The 20031-nt window shown below is 37.2% G+C and overlaps 2 protein-coding genes across 4 annotated transcripts in view; both read left to right on the forward strand.

The window, feature by feature from the left end:
• Nucleotides 1–1181, forward strand: part of LOC139126084 (tolloid-like protein 2) — a 36921-nt gene extending 35740 nt beyond the window's left edge. For all 3 annotated transcript variants that reach the window (XR_011550460.1, XM_070692140.1, XM_070692141.1), the window contains one exon: nt 92–1181. Coding sequence is in view for 2 of the 3 variants with exons in the window: in XM_070692140.1 (XP_070548241.1) it covers nt 92–333 (242 nt within the window). In the remaining variant the exon portion in view is untranslated. The remainder of the gene's footprint in view (nt 1–91) is intronic.
• Nucleotides 1182–7180: 5999 nt separating this feature from the next.
• Nucleotides 7181–18683, forward strand: LOC139125695 (tolloid-like protein 1). Its single transcript, XM_070691796.1, has 7 exons — nt 7181–7380; nt 8910–9035; nt 12197–12583; nt 14845–15237; nt 16052–16343; nt 16782–16852; nt 18259–18683. The coding sequence occupies exons 1-7, from the start codon at nt 7230–7232 to the stop codon at nt 18681–18683; spliced, it is 1845 nt and encodes a 614-aa protein (XP_070547897.1). The 5' UTR covers nt 7181–7229.
• Nucleotides 18684–20031: the final 1348 nt, after the last annotated feature.

Below are 20031 nucleotides of genomic sequence, written 5' to 3' on the forward strand. Positions count from 1 at the left end.
GGACTAACATATATCACAAAGTTCCTTCCAGCTGACTGAATTATAGATCGAATTGTTTTGTGATTCAATTTTTTGTTTGCTTCTTTCGAAGGGACACATGTGCCCCCATCATACTTACCAAGTGTATCATCAAAACTACCTGAAGGTTTAGTTCAGTGGCTCTCTCCTGCAACCTCCGTCGTCATCGAGTCACCAAATTACCAAATCCGTATGACAATAACCTCGAACGTACCTGGGCGGTATCCACAGCCGAGGGATACATGCTACATAATTCATTCAGCTCGTTTGACACTGAAGACAAATACGACACACTCACGGTGTGGGAGGGGCTAAGCCCTGAAGATGGAATCCAACTCTTCCAATTTCAGGATCAAACCTACCTAATGATTTTACAGTCATGTCATCCAGCATGCACATCACCTTTAAATCTGACTTTTCGGTCAACAGGCCCGGATTTCAACTGACTATAACATCTGTTCAGGACTAACGTGATTACATCATAAAAACCATTACACTAAGTATATGTACTTCCAATATCTTGAGTTCAAACCTTTCACGACAATGCTTTGGCCCGAAGCAATGGCTATGAATGGTCAATGTAGACCTATCTACAGCGATACTAGGGTTGAGCAGATTAATACTTTTGTATGTTTTAGTAAACAAGGCAACACTTGCTCCACCAGCGACAGTGAAATTGGAATTATTGTTCCTAGTGTTCACAATGTAATATGCGTGCGCATCCATATTGACATAACTTATGAGCATTGAATACCGCAGAAGTCCTTAGAGTAAAATATGTGCACCGTGCCAAATGTAGGGAGAGTAGTTTTGTACAAGTAAACAGTTGCATTTATGGAATTTCATTTTCAATCGTCTTTTTACTTTACATTTTATAATATACACAATCATACTGTTGAAATTATATTCTTTTTGTGTTATGCAGTAAACTATACGCTTGATCGAGTATTTCTAATGGAACGACTGTGAGCCCTTATATAGCACAACTTTGAATTTTTTTAAATTTTGCCTTACCTTATGTACGCAATGTATCAGTATGTAGTGGATTTATTTTTAGCGTTTTATATTCTTGAATTTTGCATGATGAAATGCACCTTATATGGATAACTTTTGCACAGCAAAATTAATTATGAATAAATATTATTTGCTTGAAAGATAGGAAAGGTTATTTGGTATTAAGATTGTATGAGTTGGTCATATTTCTTTACAGTAATCGGTGCCAATAAACTTTTTGTCCTAGCAAGCATTAGTGCTAGCAGTTAAAAGGATGGATAGGACATAAGTGATATATCGGCATTTTCTCTTTAATATAATGTGTTCTATATCCTCTCCGTAATTGCATTATTGCATCTAGATTTTGTCGACCTAAAAGCTGTAATCCCAAATACGAAAGGAGGAGGGTCATTTTGTGGTACCGATGTCCAAGAGTATCCTTTGCGTTTTGTTCGCGGTGACCTTATTATCATCATTAATAATAACCATCAAAAGAGTATATTTTGCGCTCTACACAGACAATAATATTGGAATTATACAAACAAAAATTCACGATACGAATACATTTAGGTTTTATTCATAGGAAAATAATTATTGTGAAAATATTACTCCGCAACATTGTTCAGCCTTGTGTGATGTAACAGCACGAGATCGACCCCTCAAACTGTGTCTAGGTCAGTGAATGATGACAGTTAATAGAATACGCAGCATTTTGACCAATTTCACCAAAATTGCTTAGACTGATCATATAGAGGGCGCACTATCTCCTGCTTTTTATTTTATTATTATTTCCTTCTACCCGAACTTAACATTTGCACAAATCATCAAGAAAATTAATTATAACATTTTCGTGAGCAGCGACACTCCTTAATGTTGACGGAACACAAATATAGTGTTTCCCATGGTAAATTTTCTTAAATTTTTGTCCCAGCGAGTCGAAAGTACAGTGTAGACAGAAAAAATTAATCTGATGACTGGAATTATTTCAATAGCTTAGTTACAGACCAAATGAATTTCACTCCAACGAGAAAATTGTACCTAAAACACAATTTGTACATTTTATACCTAAAATAATGGTCCCGCGACAAACACTGCGTCAAGTACAGGAACCAGTTTCCGGTACAACATTATGCCTAATGATCGCATAGTACAATCAGAACCAACAAAAACAACTAACAAACCTGTCATCGCTTCCGCTTCAAGACACTGCGTCCGATACTCTCGCAGATAATCCTAATGGACAAAGATATCGTGAAAATTGCACCAGAAGAACCTCTGAGGGGACGCAAGTACGGCCAATTGTTTCAAAAATATTTAAATATTTGTGACGATTAAGAAAGAAAAATCGCTTGGGTTAAAAAAACGAAGGGGGGGTCATGCAAGTTAAGAAAATCGCAAGGGTAAATGAAAAGGGAGAGGGTACTGTGGTAGATAGAGAAAAAATCGCCGGGGTTAATGAAAAGGGGGAGCACATCCAGAAAAAATCTGGGGTATTGAAAAAACGAAGGGGTGGAGTGGGGTAACATCCTGAGAAAAATTGCAAGGGTAAAAAAACAAGGGGTACTATTGTTGTGATAGATCTAAATTACAGCAAATTGTTTGTGTAATTAAAAAACGAGGGGGTTGGGGTTTAGCGCTGGTGTAAATAAAAACGGGTTGGTTAAATATTTATATCGATCCAGAAAAAAGTGAAGGGTGAGAGAATAGAGTTGTAAAATTATTTTAGATATTTGTGGTGATTCGGAAAAAGGGATTGGGCAAATAAAATTGGGAAAATAGCAATACGGCAAGTTTTCAATCGGGTTCGAACCCACAACATACGGCATCAGTCGCCTAGCGGAGAGGCCACAGAGAGAACCACTCGGCTAAATCTCCACTCCCAAAAAAGAGTGGTTCAATAGCCGGCTAAGTTGTTACATTTTTCTGACTGAGACCGCTCCACACGTTGTAGAGTTCGTGAAGCACTCACGCACGCATGCTCACAATCACACATCGCACACACAAACTTTATCGAGGCGAAGAAACGAATTTCATCGCTTTAACTGGGCGAACGATAACCAGCAGTGTTACCAACCCAGGATAGAAAATACGGCAAGTTTTCAATCGGGTTCGAACCCACAACATACGGCATCAGTCGCCTAGCGGAGAGGCCACAGAGAGAACCACTCGGCTAAATCTCCACTCCCAAAAAAGAGTGGTTCAATAGCCGGCTAAGTTGTTACATTTTTCTGACTGAGACCGCTCCACACGTTGTAGAGTTCGTGAAGCACTCACACACGCATGCTCACAATCACACACACAAACTTTATCGAGGCGAAGAAACGAATTTCATCGCTTTAACTGGGCGAACGACCTATATCTTGATTTTCCCACCAAACAAGTACTCCACATTTTCAACAAGCACTGCTCGTTTTTTCTCAGTATCCTTTTTATATCTCTTCTTTTTTCCTGACATTCATAAAGCCACTGAAACGTTTTGCATCATGATACGCTCGTATTTTTCCCAAAGTCACTGGTGATAAACTCTGTTTTTTCTCACCCCGGTGTTTTTTCCGGATCTTCCCAATTTTAATTGCCCCAACCATTTTTAAAATTGTATTCTCCCACCCTTCACTTTTTTTTCTGATCCTCACAAATATCTAACCAACCCATTTCTTATTTACACCAGCCCTAACCCTCCTCATGTTTTTAATGATACAAACGATTTTCTTCAATTTTGATCTACCACTACAATAGTACCCCACTTTTTTTCCTAGCGATATCACAGTACCCTCTCCGTTTTTTATTTACCCCTAGCTATTTTTTATTTTGGATGACCACCCCCACCCCCTTCATTTTTTAACCCCAGCGATTTTTTTTCTTGATTCTCACTAATTTTAAAAATAATTTGGAAACAATCGGTGCGCCGTAGTCTTCAACTTACAAAGCAAGTTTCATCATCAATTTTGATTGACTTGATCCAGATATAAATCCCTAATTAGCAAAGTTTATTAATGTGCAAATTAGGAATTGGCTGAAATAAAAATGCGCAATGACTTTCACCAAATATTTAAATTAGCAATTAACTTTCATGTCACACCTTTGTGTCTTTCATTGCAGGTAATTCTGATGCGATCAACATTTGCAGCGAATCTCATCCAATTCTGTGCTGCCGTTGTCAATGTATTTCTTTTTATCAAAGTCATTAATTATGCAAATGAGCACAAAATTGGAAGTCTTACCTACCAAAACTATTCACTTCTTTTAATTTGCAAACACAATCTATGATTCCAGATTTGAATCTGATCCAATAAGCCGTTCCTGAGATATCGCGCAGACGGACAGACAGACAGACATCGCTGCGACATTTGCTCACACTTGTAAACACGTTAGCTAATGGATATAAATTTTCTACAACATACAGAAGAGGCTTTGCGAAGTCAAGAGGAGTTTTAAGTGCAATTTGAAAAGGGAAAGGAAAGCCGAAGCACTCGTAACCATGAAAGGAGTCCTGCGGGAAACGCGTCAACTGCGTGATCATGACTCAAAGTCTCCCTATAGCATTGTTGTATTACAACACCACGTGAATGGTGTCCAATCCATGCGAAACCAACTACTTTCTATTTTACTATTCTGAGCTCTATTTTTCAATATTATAACTCACCCTTCGATTCTCAATTCAACTTTACAACAGTTACTTACCATTCTATTCTCCATTCAGTTTTAAACTCAACATTGAATGTAATACAATGTACATTTTTTGCCCAACAATTACCCTCTTTTCAGAAAGCCTACTCCTTTATTTGTTTAGAGACAGAAACCTTGCATTGCTTTGCTCCCTGTGAGGCCACAATGGCGTGATAATCTGATGCATTAACAGTAATAATCAGGGGTATGACGTCACAAAATTCACTTGCATTGGCAAAGCTCTAGTAAAATAGAATGTACTCGAAGAACGCCCTTGTGACAGTTTTCAACCTTTGCGGAGATTTGATTTGTATGTTTACAACAAACCGAATATTAGATAGCGGTATTCTCCTTCCGTAAACTAATGGTATCACACAACACAATTTACAATTATAGCTTTTTGCCAGAAAGGTGAGTCGAGTCGTAAGGCAAGGCTCACTGTGGACGTCGTACATGGCGATAACCCGAAACCTACACCTCAACGTAAGTTCAACAGAACAAATGAGTACAGTATAATCTTCGGGAAAACGACATAGGAGGCAAGGCATAAAGTCATTCGACTAACAACGATAAATGTCCTTCATCACACAAAAAGGTCCGTAAATTCTCGCTCGGAATCAAACCTGCGGCGTAGGTCTGTAGCGTAGCGAAGACAGCTGCCAAGCTGTGATCTTAACTCTGCAGTGCAGCGCTGTGGAATCCGATGTATTTCGAAAGTTGACTCAGACGACACTCACAACAGAACAGAGTTTCCGTCAAGTAACAAAATTAGGATGTATCTACGGGTGAGATATGTGTGTCACTGCAAACATAAAAGTCCGTCAGAAGGAAACATTGACGACAGATTTGGATCCGAGTTGACACCGGCGGAGACCGGTGACGGCAGCGTTGTGGCAACAAACAAACATGCAATGTGGCCAAATATGTGTGTCATCGAACTGAATCTTTCGCGCTCGCCAAGGTCGAAAACTTGTGTGATATTTTCAAAAGCCACGGCATCCCTAAGAATGAGAATTACTGTTTCGATCACGTCGTTGCATTGCAATTCATAAATCTATTCGTAAATATTCTAAATCACTATGGCTATCCGTCGCTAGCGAGGTGAAAGCTATGTCCGCCGATGGCCGACTTGCCTTGGCATCGACAGCGCGAGACAATGATTGACACGTTCACGTGACCGAGTCCGTATATCTGAGTGGTAAAGATACCATTCCATTTATCAAAATTTCACTTAATGGGATTTATGAATGAAAGTATCTACAGGGTGACGGGCCGCTTTATTCGTTAAATGAAAGTACCCCGCGTAAATAAACACAAATAGCGACGAAATTCATGCAATTTGTAACAGTAATTTTGATCCATCTACGTCTAAAGAAAAATAAGAAGACTGTTCATGTGATAAATTTATAATCCCATGGAATTTTAACATGGGATTATACATAATTATATAATGTCACAAACAACAACCACGAAATTCAAAAACATCAATAATGTTAATGTATCAATCTTTGAGTTCTCCATTAATCGCCGATCGCCTTGTTCATGCATGTTTATGAATGGCAAACCATTTAGTATACGTAAAGTTTCGCCGTGACGAAGCCTATTTTGATGTGTCCGACTGAATTATGATCGATATTACTACATCAGGCAATCATTATTTTAGACTGTTAACAGATTTCGATATTTTACGCCTCTTTGAATGCATCTGGAAAGTTTCCAGAGTGAGGGGTGGATGGATCATGACCCGATTGTTTCAAAACGTTTCGAGTCAATTAGAAGAGTGTACATATTAGGCCAATGTAATCGAAACCAGCTGCAGGATATGGCTTGTTTTGTAGTCCAATACTTCCTTTGACGTCTGCTTTTGTAGAAAATTGTACCCTAGATTGGCTACCCTTCTGTCTGAAGGATGCATGAAACTTAAGCAACAGATTTCATTTCTTTATACTTGAAGTAATTTGTGTTATTATTTATAATGCTTTGCTCAGCATCGAACACTGTTATATTCCACGAGGACATCTGTACTTCGATGAGATATATATATATATATATATATATATATATATATAATATATATATAATATATATATGTGTGTGTGTGTGTGTGTGTGTGTGTGTGTATATGTAATATATATATATATATATATATATATATATATATATATATATATATATATATATATATATATATATGTAATATCGATTTTCAAAACGCAGTAAATTTATTTCTAAACATATAGCACCGATGTTAAGTTCAAAGTAACTTGATCCCTATGCATGTTAAAATGTAGCATCAACAGCCTGCGTGGTCGACCCCCGCTAGCTCTTGAATATGACACCGAACTGGTTTCACTGGTCATATATATTTTATTATTGTTTTAGATGTTTTGGTCATAATACGATAGTACCTCCGGAAATCCTTAAACTTTTCCTGATCAGATGTATCTATCAATCAAGCTGTATTTAAATTTTACATCTTATCATTTAAACATACTTCTTTAAGTTAAGGAATCGACGCTTAAGCGACAGAGAATCCTGCGTCACGGCGGAAGATGGATCACTTGTTGCTTGCCTTGGTTCTCCTATCTGTTTGTGTGTTTGAACCTGTTGACGCTGCTCCCACAGAGACACAAGATCGTGCATCAACAAGCAGGTTTGAGGGCACGATAGCGGATATAGAATATCTAGAAGACTCTACCTCCGGTAAGTATATCTTATCAGCCGTTGCACAAGAAATGGAATCCGTCGCGACCAAATGGGTTCTAAAATTATGTACAATATAACATCATCGTGTGCATTTTCTTATCCACGTTTGCATAAATCAGAGGAAGCACAATGTTCATGTTACTTGTAATATAATCCGAATAATTAACATAACTCCATCTGCTAAAGGGACGGGTGTACTTGATGGTAAATATTTCCACTATCTAATGTCCATAGAGTTTCGACAACTATTGCTGGTTTCACGTTTAAAAGATATAAAAGTTGTGAAGAGTCATTGTATTATATTGTGATAATCAATGTAATACATAATTTCCAACGAAAACGTTAACTTCTTTTATCGTCATTTTAACATTTAACACTCCATACTCTCACACAACCAGTTAAATTGAACAAGTTTTTTCATCTCCGTTAAAAAATTTGTGACACAGAATGATGGCCGACGTTAAACCTGCCGTACACGAGAGAAATTAGCCGAACAAAATTTTGTTCGGGGCTGTTAGCTCAGCAATTTTACTCTCTTATGTGGGCGATTTTTCGTGAGCTTTTATCCGTTCGAGCCGTTGGGCAAAATATTCAACATGCTTGATATTTTTTTTTTGCCTCGGGAAGTCAATTACTCACCATGTGCGCCAGAGAAAGTGATTTTCCCAACGTCTATTTTCACTAAAGCGCGCTTCTGGAGATCACATGACAATAGGAAAATGAGCGGCCGTAGTCGGCCCATAGTACAGAACTCTTGTGGGGCAATACTAGGCGAAGGTCATAAAGATACATAGCCGACAAGATAGGTTGGTGTGACTTTCCAATCTTATAGCGGCCTTCGCCGTGTATCGATTATCAGTCGACTTTGTTTTCAATGCTCACGAAAAGTTGCCCGTGTCTGAGTGTAAAATGTCTGAGCAAACAGCATCGAATGTAATTTTGCTAAGCTAATTTCTCTTGTGTGCAGCAAACCTTACCCCAACATGTCCGGCCATTACGCTTTTGTATGAAGCCTGCACATAGAGCGTAGACAAACACATTTTGATGTTTATTTCACTCGTGTCATTTTTAGAGTCTCGTTACCGAATTTATTTCTCTCCGATAATTATTTCGCCTTACTTGATTTATTGTTGTCATCTTTGCAGTCGCCTATTTTATAAGATATTCAACTGCAAGAGTAACAACCTTACCGAAGAATCTGTAAAGCAAACCAGCCGACATCCACATCGAGACATACAATACAAACTTTGGTGATACGTGGCAGTGGATGTCAAAAATTCATCTCACACTTTTGCTATAAGAACATAAAGTTTTGCATCTGAAATCAGCCGCATTAATTAAGCGCGCGACGGGCCTTCTGCGATATTGCTGAGTAGAGGGGAATGACGCACAGATTAACTAGTACAATTGTCAGATACAATAGCTACATCACTGCCGTCGAAAAAAATGTCATGGTAGCAGGAAAAAAATGTCATGGTAGCAGTAGTATGGTAAGAAATTGAACAAACTCTTGGTATAAATTTCAGGTGACCAATGGGAGAGCTGTGACAGTGACGAATACCAATGCGATAACGACGAATGCATTTCTTCAATCTATAAATGTGATGGAGAATATGACTGTGAAGACAATTCCGACGAATTGGATTGTGGTGGTGAGTAGATGATAGGTTGATGAACATTGTTAAGTAGGTCATTATCTACCTGCCATGACCTGAGTTAAATTAGTGCTAGAACATTCTGAAGGTCATGATTAGGTTCATTCTCAGCCATGACCCTGAATTAAATTACATATTTGTTGAAATTTCTAGAGGTCATGTTTACTACAAGTGAAGATATTTTTAGAATGGTATTCGTCATATCAACAAAAATTCTGTTATTCTGATATATTCAGAATGGAATCATTTTAGTATAAATACTGGACGGTAAGAGTTAGATTAGACTTTGGGGATCACTTCAGATTAGAACTTGAGAAGTTTGAATTGAAAATGAAAGACAATGGATTACAAATACAAATGGAAGAAAGACAGAGAGAAAAAGAATTACAAATATTAGAAAGACAGAAAAGAAAGGTTAGAAATAGATTAAAGAAAGACAGACAGAGGAAGAGAGGGAAAGGAAAAAGGGGAACGACAAGAAAAAAAGTAAGATTAAAGAACTGCAACGATGCAGACTCATTTGTGCAGACATAGTATACTCTTGTAGCGAAATACTTTGTACTGCGCAGGAGAATTATTTCCCTATCCAGAGCTCTTGACAACCATCCAGCCGTCTTATCAATGGTAGTCATTAGCACAACTGCGCAAGCGTGATCTTAAAATATTATCCCTGGATTCGAGGATGGCGGACGGTATCAACTTCCTCGAATCTGGGATAATATTTTAAGATCACGCATGCGCAGTGGTGCTAATCAACACCATTGATAAAGACGGCTGGATAGTTGTCGAAAGCTCTGGATAGGGAAATAATTCTCCGGTGCAGTACAAAGTATTTAGCTCCAAGAGTATAGAACTGCAACGACTACATATAGAATTAAAACGTTTAGAGCTTCTAAACCCAGGAAAAATTTCCTCTTCAGACAAGTTTGACATCACTTTACAATTCAGGATAGTTGCACCCTTTCAAGAAAAGAATGTCGACAAATATTTTCTTCATTTTTAGAAAATTGCATAGAGTCTGGAATTACCTGAAAGGCCAATGTCTATTCTCTTGCAGAGTGCTTTGGTGGGTAAAGCTAGAGAAATTTACATTTAGTTGTCAGTAGAACAGACTTCAGATTATGATTTAATTCTCAAGGGGTTTGAGTTTGTGTCGGAAGCTTATCATCAGGATTTAGGGATTGTCAAAAAGTGAAAGATCAACCTTCTGTTCAATTTGTTCGAACAAAGGAACAGCTGTTTAACCGTTGGTATTCTTCTGAGAGCGTTTGTCAAGATCATTCAAAGTTACGGCAGATCATTTTCATTGAGGAATTTTAAAGGTACATTCAAAGAGACGTCAACACATCTATCGATGAACAAAAGACAGGTAATTTAGAGGCTGCTGTATGTTTGACTGATGATTATTCATTGACCAATGAAACTTCATTTGTCAGCAAACCGGGAAACCATCTCAGTCCTTTTCATACCGGGCCGAAATAGTGCAGGGAAATTCAACTCCTCCTTTCCATCAAAGAATTTCTCAAAGGAGAGTAGAAAATCAAATGATAACAGTTCACAGAATTCAAGTAACACTCCCACGTCATCAGATCCAAATTCTCAATCTCCTTCTCACAAACAAGTTTGTACTCCTTCTTGTCATAATTGTTAGAAAGACGGCCATTTAATATCAGATTGTCTCAAATTGAAAAGGAAACATAAGATCAGAGTGGTCAGGTGGATCTAAGCGCAACGGCTTTCATCTCAAGTAGTGTCTGATAATGTGTTTAGGTTAAACCCCTCTAATCCCAAATCAATGAGGTCAAAGTAAGTTTTTCTCCAGATAGCATTAGGGACTCGTCAGTTTCTTCGGCTTGGAGGGGGGCGGTGGATTCATGGGGGAGGGGTCACCCTGTTTTTGACTTTGGTGATTGGGGGTCACCGTTTTTTGGAAATGCCCAATTAGGGGGTGGGGGTGGGTGGTCAGTGTGTTTTTGAATTTTGACACGGGCTCATACTTGCCTAAAATGCATCGTGCAAGCCACAAATTTCATCATTCAGTTGCATTTTGGCGCGCCCTTTGGGCGCATAATTTTAATAATGATGAGACATATCTTTCAGAGCCCATCCAAGCGAGAAACTTTAATATATCAGACATATATATAAAAGTTTTCGGCGCGCCCTTTGGGCGCATTACTTTAAAGTATCAAACATATTTTTCAGCATACCCTTCAACCGCATGACTTACATATATGAGATATATATCAGAGATATCTGGATGTTTAATATCATTCGGCGCGCCCTTCGAGCGCAGTATTTTAATATATCACAGACATATGTCAGAAATATCTTGAAGTCTGCAAGTTGAAAGTCTGTTTTGCAAAGTGTACTAATAATTATGAAATGTGCAGTTCATTTGTAAAGGCATGATAAGTTCCTGATACTTTTCTGTTTCTCTATGATAATTCAGTATCAGAAAGCAACATGCACTAAAATTTCACGATCACATTTTTCTTATTAATGGTTCATTAAAGATCCATTAGCTGTAACTTTGGTCATTTTTTATTTTGTTTGTTTCAGTGTATCATCTGCAGTTTATGGTGTGAATCCCTGAACCATGGAGAAATTTCTAATATTTAGCTCATAAATATACCTTATATGCGTATAATCTGCATTGTTATTGTTTAAGTTTGTATTCAGGTCCGGACTAGAATACATTTATTAACAATAACAATGGCCATTCCACATATACAGGCTGTGTTGGCAAGCAAGACACCGGGCTTTGGTCATGTTGATCGGATTATAGTAAAATTCTGCAGTTGATACATTGAAACAGAGTAGTGAAAAATTAGTCAACAGATACAGCTAATGTCCCTTTAAAAAAGTGAGACATCGTGTCCATAGGGGCTGTTGCTATGCATACCATGTAATGCTTTCACTTGTACCTTGGAAACGAACATCGAAGGTAATCAAGTTTCATATATATATATATATATATAATATATATATATATATATATATATATATATAATATATATATATATATATATATATATATCATCGTAAAATTTCCAAGCCGCATCAACAAAAACGTTGAATAATTTAAAAAAAATATTTTGTCAAATATAATTGATATTTTGAATAACGGTAGTCAACCATTTTTCTTCATTTTTTCATAGCTTCAACGATTATCGAGACAACCGTACAAAGAGAAACCCCTAACTGTTTCAGACCGATCAATTTATCAGCAGGTGACACAATGTCACTAACCACTCCAAACTTTCCAAAGAACTATGAAAGCTATCTCAACTGTCTTTGGACAATTTCCGCACCGGATAACGTCATTATCAGGGTAGCTTTCCTTAGCTTTCAAACTGAAACCTTATATGACGTCGTGTCGGCCGGTAGTGGACTAGGACCAGAGACTGGAAGAAGAGAAATCTCACGGCATTCTGGTGATGAATTACCAAGGTCATTCTCTGGGTCACCGAATGTATGGATAAGCTTTACATCTGATGGATCGATAGAAGATGTAGGATTTTCAGCACTCATATCTGCACACGAAGGTAGACCTGTCTCTTTATAAACTGCTTTAAATTTTAGAATGTTTAAATTGGTGAACGTCACGGTAGAAACATTGACTCGTTTCTCGACATTAATAGGAATTGAGAAACAACATGCCAAGAGACCTCAGTAACTTTTGGCCTGCCTGTCACATACAACTGATTTATTCAACGCTTAATTTAGGTGCTGTTTTGAAGGTCTATTAACAGCTCAACATAAGTATTCTCCAGCTAGTGTTCTTGTCCTGTGAGACAATCCAAACACAACAAGTACCTCACATTTTAGTAACATCATATAGAGCTCAGCCCTTGGTGTCGCGCCATAAGATAGCATTAGAAACTTCATTTCGGTTTGAAGATGCAAAGTCGATGCTTACATGGTCAATTATTGTATTCAACCAAGATATATAGTAAGTAATAAGAAAAAAAATAAAAGAGAAAATTCATTGTTACTTGATATATACATTAGTAGGACGATTACACATAGCGTAAACAATAAATTCACACTCAGTTTACCCTATTATGAAACAGAAAACACACGCTTTGTCACACCTGTGAAGGTAGAGATTTTCTGTTTAATCTGTCAAAAGATAGGACCTAAGTTTGCATTTTATACCATGATAGCAACCCACTGTGTGTAATAAGGGACGTATTGTGCCATCATTGTTGTTGCAACTGTACTGCCCTATGTCCAATTGCAAGCTGAAAACCAGTGTTCATTTTAAAAACTAATCCATGCATTCCTGGCGTGTATCCTCATTCACATGCACGGCAATAATCTCTCTCTATTATAATTTTAGGCATGATGGTAACGATATCTTGTATCAGTTGAGAAGAGCGGAATAATACTTGCTGGCTAATGGCAGTGATACATAAATTATTAATGGCGTGTTAAAAATAACACTTTGCATGTTTCGTATTTATTTCTTTATAAACTCAAAAAATGCCGCCGCCGAACACATATGGTCGGGTACACTCCTGTTTTCGAATAGTATATTAACCGGCGCATGAGTAGTCAGTTAGCCGCTAACCGCGACTATTAATTCTCTTACTTCCTGTATAGATAAGTCAAATTTCAATAAAGGGGTTTTTGCAAGAAACTTGAGACAGCCTTGCCCCAGTGGTTATACGAGGAGACGTCATTTGGGTCTTTAGCCAACTAACCTGTGTATGAACTGTTTGCGATAATTGCCGATAAGCAGTGGTTTACTAAAATCTATTTCATGTCTTTTATGTCTTGGGCTGTAACTTAGACATGCTTCGACCGGCTATTTTCAAAGTTTATTCGGGAGCAAGCTCTGACCGATAAAGAGTACTCTGATATGCACGCAGTATCGCGGAATGACGTTGACATAATAGTAAGCCTTTTAATAAATACAAGCAATTGCTATAAAGTCGCGCTTGAAATTGCATTGAAACTGTATTGCCAATTAATTTACGAAAATATTAAATTTTTTCAGAGTTATTGATAAAGTTGTGGGACAAACAATTGGAAACTGTTCCTTGAACAACCACATCGTGGTGACGCATTTCACCTGGTCGGGATCCTGGCTCTTGGGTAGCCCCACTGGCTATTACCCCAACATCTCCGCGACGAAAGTATTCCAATACTTCAGTTATATATCCTATCGAAGAAATTATTGCAGTTCAGTAATTTTCTTATGAAATCGTAGTTTTGCATTGCAATAACGCATACATAGCCTCAGTCACTTCATGAATACACTCACAGCGACACTTCGCTAGTGCGGCTTTGTCCCCAATAAAGCCGCAGTATACACTCTATGAACTTTTCAGGTTGGGGTATATAATACCCCTAAGATATCAATACAATTTCAGTCTTTTCTGGTCAGAAATTGATAGTACTGCGAATGGAAGTTGTCTAGTACAGAAGTGCCGACTAAGCACTTCCTTAATAGTTTTTAGGAATGGGTTTGCAACACGTTAAACAGAAAGTGTAAAAAATAAGAAATCTCTCGGCTAAACTTAAGTCGTTTGCCATATTCCACAGCTGTTCCATCATCTATTCAAAAAGTAGTGTGAATAAATGAATGGATGGATGAATGAATGAGTGAATGGATAAATGAAGGTATATATTAATGAATGATAGAGTGAATGAATTAATATGTCAATGAATAAACAACTCATATATTTTCATGAAAATTGATGGTAAATTTAATTCAGAGAAGTTTTTGATTTGTTAAAATGTTACTGATATTTGTATTAATGGCCACAAACATACTAATGTCTTTCTTCATTTATCACAGAATCAACGGAAGCATCTATGGCTACCAACGCAACAATCCAGACATCAGATTGTCATGGCAGGTTCCATTTATCTGTAGGAAGCACATTGACACTGACCACACCAAACTTTCCTGACCACTACGACAGCTTGCTCAGCTGTCTCTGGACTATTTCCGTACCCGAAGACGTCATTATCCGAGTACACTTCCACAGCTTTCAAACCGAATACGTATACGATGTCATGTCGGCCGGACTTGGACTTAAACCCGAGACTGGAACCACAGTAATCTCACAGCATTCTGGTGGTGAATTACCAAAGTCATTCTCTGGGTCACCGAATGTGTGGATAAACTTTACATCTGATCCATCGATAGAAGCGTCCGGTTTCTCTGCTACCATAACTGCATACAAAGGTAGACATGTAACTTTATTTACATTTAAAAGTGGTCTTATTTTGGTAAAATGAGATGCAGAAGGACACGTACACAGAGTACATACATACATACATACATACATACATACATACATACATACATACATACATACATACATACATACATACATACATACATACATACATACATACATACATACATACATACATACATACATACATACATACATACATACATACATACATAGAATTCAAGAAAGGCAAAAGTACTTAAACTCTTAAATTGAAAACTTTGTGACTGTTTACAAATGGAGGTACAAACTATTAATTTTAAGAAGGCTTGACATAACGATAGCCCACTATTTTATGAGACAGCGGTTTTTTTGAATGCTAAATAACCTTTCCAATTTCGATAATGTGTTGTTAATCTAATCTAGCAAAAGGCTTGGCTGGCATTTAGCAATGCATATTAACAGTCATACGTGGAGTCTGAAGCAGAGAACCAGCAAATTTACCCCTCTGTAAGCATCGAGGGATGTGCCTACAATAGAAAGCAAGTGTTTACATGAAAATCACATTGACTTGTTTCAGAAGACTTGTCTACGGTATTGACAAAAGTTTAAAGAGACTACAATTTTCTTAGAAGAAATAAATTCCGAAACTGTTGGTATTGTTCGTAATTACACATAAGTTTTAGTTTTAGGTTTTACGCTGTTCTCATTAACACTCCTAGTTTCGCTTTTTTGTTTTCATTTAACGTTTTGCTGGAGCCATGTCCAGCATAAAGTGGAAAGTATAGGCAGTGATGGAAAACTACATTTTTTTTTCGGTAGAAATTTGTTTAGCTGAGAATACGGTACTATTTGATGAAAGGAAAACGTTCGCTGAAGCACAAGCTTCCTGCAGAGAAAACGGACTTACATTGGTGAAAGATCGTAGCGAATCAGTACATTCGCAAATAATCTCACTACTCAGCAGTCATGGATACAGCAATACAGACATCTGGATAAACGGCTATCAGAATAACGACAACACATGGGTAACAACCGATGGCGATGATTTGACTGGCTATAACCACTGGGCACTAGGAGAACCTAATGGAATTGGTGGATGTCTCCAACTTTGGTAAGCTAGTATACAGATCATCAGATCAAAACGTAGAAATATATGCCTGATATACCGTATCCTTATCCGTTTTGGTACCTTAAGATGTTCGCACAAATCTAATCTAAAAGCGGAGTGGTATTGAAAATCCTAACCTTGTCAGAACATTCACTCTCAAACGTTTTGATCAATTGTTATTGCAAGAATTTGTACATATCGTAGCAGCATTGGTCCATCGTATTTTAGGCAATTTCTTATCCTGAACATTGAGTTTTGCTGTAATATACAACATCGAAGGAGCAAGGAAGCTAATCTTTCCCGATCCCAACTCCCTGAAATGATTACACATGGCGTCGATGGATAGTACCGAACGCCTAAAAAAGCAAAACAAAACAAAAAAGGAGCCTTATCAGCAGATAAAAATGTGGTATAATAATTATTGTAATTCTCTTTATGTAGGGGTGCCTTTGGGCATGGATGGGATGACAGTCCTTGCAGCGTGATGAAACCTTACATCTGCGGGCCTGCAGGTAATAAACCATTAAAATTAAACAATAAAATCTTAAAGAGGCAATGGAAAGGTCCACACCCGAATAGCCATACATTTTGAATTGCGCAAGGCGAAAGAAATCTCTGCCGACCTAGAAGAGTTGTTCTAAATCTTGGTCGTATACTTAAAACGTTTCTTGAAGTAATGGCAGTAATGGCTTGCGGATCAAAAAATATGACAGAAGCACTCTTCGTCATACGCCATATTGTAGATGCTATGTCAGATAGAATAATTATTAGGAAATAATATACTGACTTATCACATGCACAAGCCAATTTCAATAATTCGTTATTTTCCCAACATAAATGAAGATTACTTTAACTTTTTTAACTTCTTTTGGAATAATATTTGCTCTCACGTTGTCATGGAGAATGTGTTGCTATTGGCAAGCTGTCAATGGTTTCCATTAGTCAGTCACTTGCAACGAGCAATGTCTAACAATTGCTTAGGTCACACTCATCTCTTGTGATGTTGTTTTCGAGGTTCAAAAGATAACATAGGCATTAAAGTTTTGCTGGCAGAATCAGTTGCCAAACAATACGGGCTTTTCTCGTTTGTGTTGGTTTTTCGGCACAAATTTGTGATGCACCGCTAAATTACTTTCTCTCTGACATTACCTAACGCTGCTCCGTTGTCGAAATTCTCAATCCCTTGTTCACCTTATTGCCAAGAGGGATAGCAGACTACACTTTTTCACCGCATACAGAAACATATTATAAACAAATTAGTAACGACCGTATTTAGTATTTTACACATATATCTTCATATTCCATATTTCCCTAATACGCTCACAGTTTTGTGTTTCAAGTACAAAAAAATAGATCAATTTAAAAATCCGATTTTGTAAAGTTTTTATACATTAAAAGTAGTCCGGGTCCCGTATCATCACATGTGAAATAGGATATATAGTAGTTGCACACAAAAAAATGTGACGTTATACTATAGTAACAACAACCCCGCATTCATGATAAAACAAAAACATGACTCAAAAGTATGCTGGTGTATGTAAATGTGAATGATTTTTGAGAAATGTCAGGTTTCGATCGCGGGACACATACAATCCAAAATAATATTTGTTTATGCTGATAGGCACATTAATAATCGACCTAAAACAGTTTCGACACAACAAAACTGATGATATGGACGGGGGAATTCATAATATGGAACGGCCAGGAGATAATCTCGGTTTTAGTGGCAAGAGAAGGTGAACTTGGCTTGTGCACGTGGCAATTACAGTTTATACAAGGAGTCGACCAAATATAGTATGACTCGCATCTGACATCATCGTTAATACCAAAATAGTTAACTGCAATCGTTTTATTTTCATTTTACGATAATTTGAGTAATATCATAACAAACATTGTTTCTTTCTTCTATTAATGGTAGAGTCTACAGAAGCTTCAGTGGTCTTCAACACAACGACACAAAGGCAGGCATTAAACTACAAAGAAAGATTAAATTTACTGCCAGGTGACTCATATATGGTGACCACTCCAAATTTTCCGAATCAGTATTGCAGCAGTCTGAATTATTTCTTGACTTTGTCGGCGCCTTATGACGTCATTGTTAGAGTCGCCTTCATTAGTTTCACAGCTGAAGCAGGCAAAGAATTCATGTCGGCCGGACGTGGACTTGGACCAGAGACGGGGACAACAGTTATCGATAGGCATTCTGGTGATGAATTACCGAGGTCCTTCTCTGGGTCACCGAATGCATGGATACAGTTTACATCCGATAGGTCGATAGAAGATATTGGATTCTCAGCACGTGTATCTGCATACAAACCTGAAGGTAAATCAGTCACTTTATAAATGCTTAAATGTGAATATAGTTTAAGCCAATGTTTTGTAAAAATGCTGTTTATCTGGCTTATTTTGAAAATTAGCTCACTAGACTTTCAATCATAGTCATAAGTATGGCCCAATAAAGGGGTTCTGACCGATAGTCGCTAGTAATGTCAAGTCTTCCATGTACCGTCTTAAAGAAAGTTATTAGAGGAAAGCTCACTTGCTTTCTTTAGCATGTTCAGAGATCTCGCAACGAGTAAACGAGTAAAAAAATACATGCAGAGGTTCGTCTGTCTGGGAAAATGAAGTAAATTTATTCCGTTGCGCTTCTCCTGTTCCCACCAAAGAAATTGTTTCGTGAAATAGCATATTCGCTAGAACATTGATACTAACTTTGTAATCATGATAAGCTAAAGGCGCAAAAGGGACGCCATATGTTTATAATCAAAACAGTTATGGTGACATGACTACACGTCTAATTGTTTTTAAAACACACAACTGAAATCTTTTATAAAATTAAATCCAATTAAATGCATGTATGCACGTTTGTGTGTGCATGCATGCCTGCAGGCGTCCATCTATCTATCTATCTATCTATCTAGAATTGAACTATTCTGAATTCAACTTTAAAACTCAATATCCTTATACTGAATTCAATTTAACAAATCAACATTCCATTCTGAATTAAATACGGAATGTTGAAAATTGCAATTCTACACGTTCATTGAAAATTGGAGTTTTTATATAGAATGATGAAAATTACTATTCTTTATGTTCATTGAAATTTTTTTGTTACAGTGACCTCTATCGGCCGTTGTCTGCCCAGCGTTTCATTCATTCTGTTCAATTTTACAATTCACAATTTCTCTTGACTCTGTGTATTACTATTTATATTTAATTTTAAAACTTTACTGCTGTACTGTGGCGTATCAATCACGTTTAAAATTTTCAATGACGTCAAGAATTGCAATTTTCAACATTTCGTATTGGATTCAGAATATAATGTTGAGTTGTAAAATTGAATTCAGAATATAATTTTGAGTTGAAAAGTTGAATTCTTAACAGATGTTTAGTTGTAAGATCGAAACGAAATTCAGAAAAATAAAGTAGCAAGTAGTAATTTTGGCACGGATTGGACACCATGCCACAAGGTCCCTTACATCTGACATAATCAGCGCTTAACGTATGTAGCTTTATGTGCATAAGTTGAAACTTTTGAAGCATTTTTCAATGGCATTGTAATTCTGTTTTTGGTCTTCTTGTGTTGAACGAGCAGAGGAGCAAAGTCACTTGATTAAGTGCTTAAGAAATGCTTTATATTGAAATATATTTTAAGCACTTATTTTGGAAGAATAGACCTATATTCTCGAAA

This window comes from Ptychodera flava, assembly GCF_041260155.1.
Source record: "Ptychodera flava strain L36383 chromosome 3 unlocalized genomic scaffold, AS_Pfla_20210202 Scaffold_26__1_contigs__length_13983176_pilon, whole genome shotgun sequence".
In the NCBI taxonomy this organism is placed as follows: Eukaryota; Metazoa; Hemichordata; class Enteropneusta; family Ptychoderidae; genus Ptychodera; species Ptychodera flava.

Bases quoted from the DNA above. Each gene is read 5' to 3' on its own strand.
- LOC139125695 (XM_070691796.1), top strand. From the start codon at position 7,230: ATGGATCACTTGTTGCTTGCCTTGGTTCTCCTATCTGTTTGTGTGTTT. The intron at 7,381-8,909 runs GTAAGTATATCT...TATAAATTTCAG, and splicing joins TCTAGAAGACTCTACCTCCG to GTGACCAATGGGAGAGCTGT. The intron at 16,853-18,258 runs GTAATAAACCAT...TATTAATGGTAG, and splicing joins TTACATCTGCGGGCCTGCAG to AGTCTACAGAAGCTTCAGTG.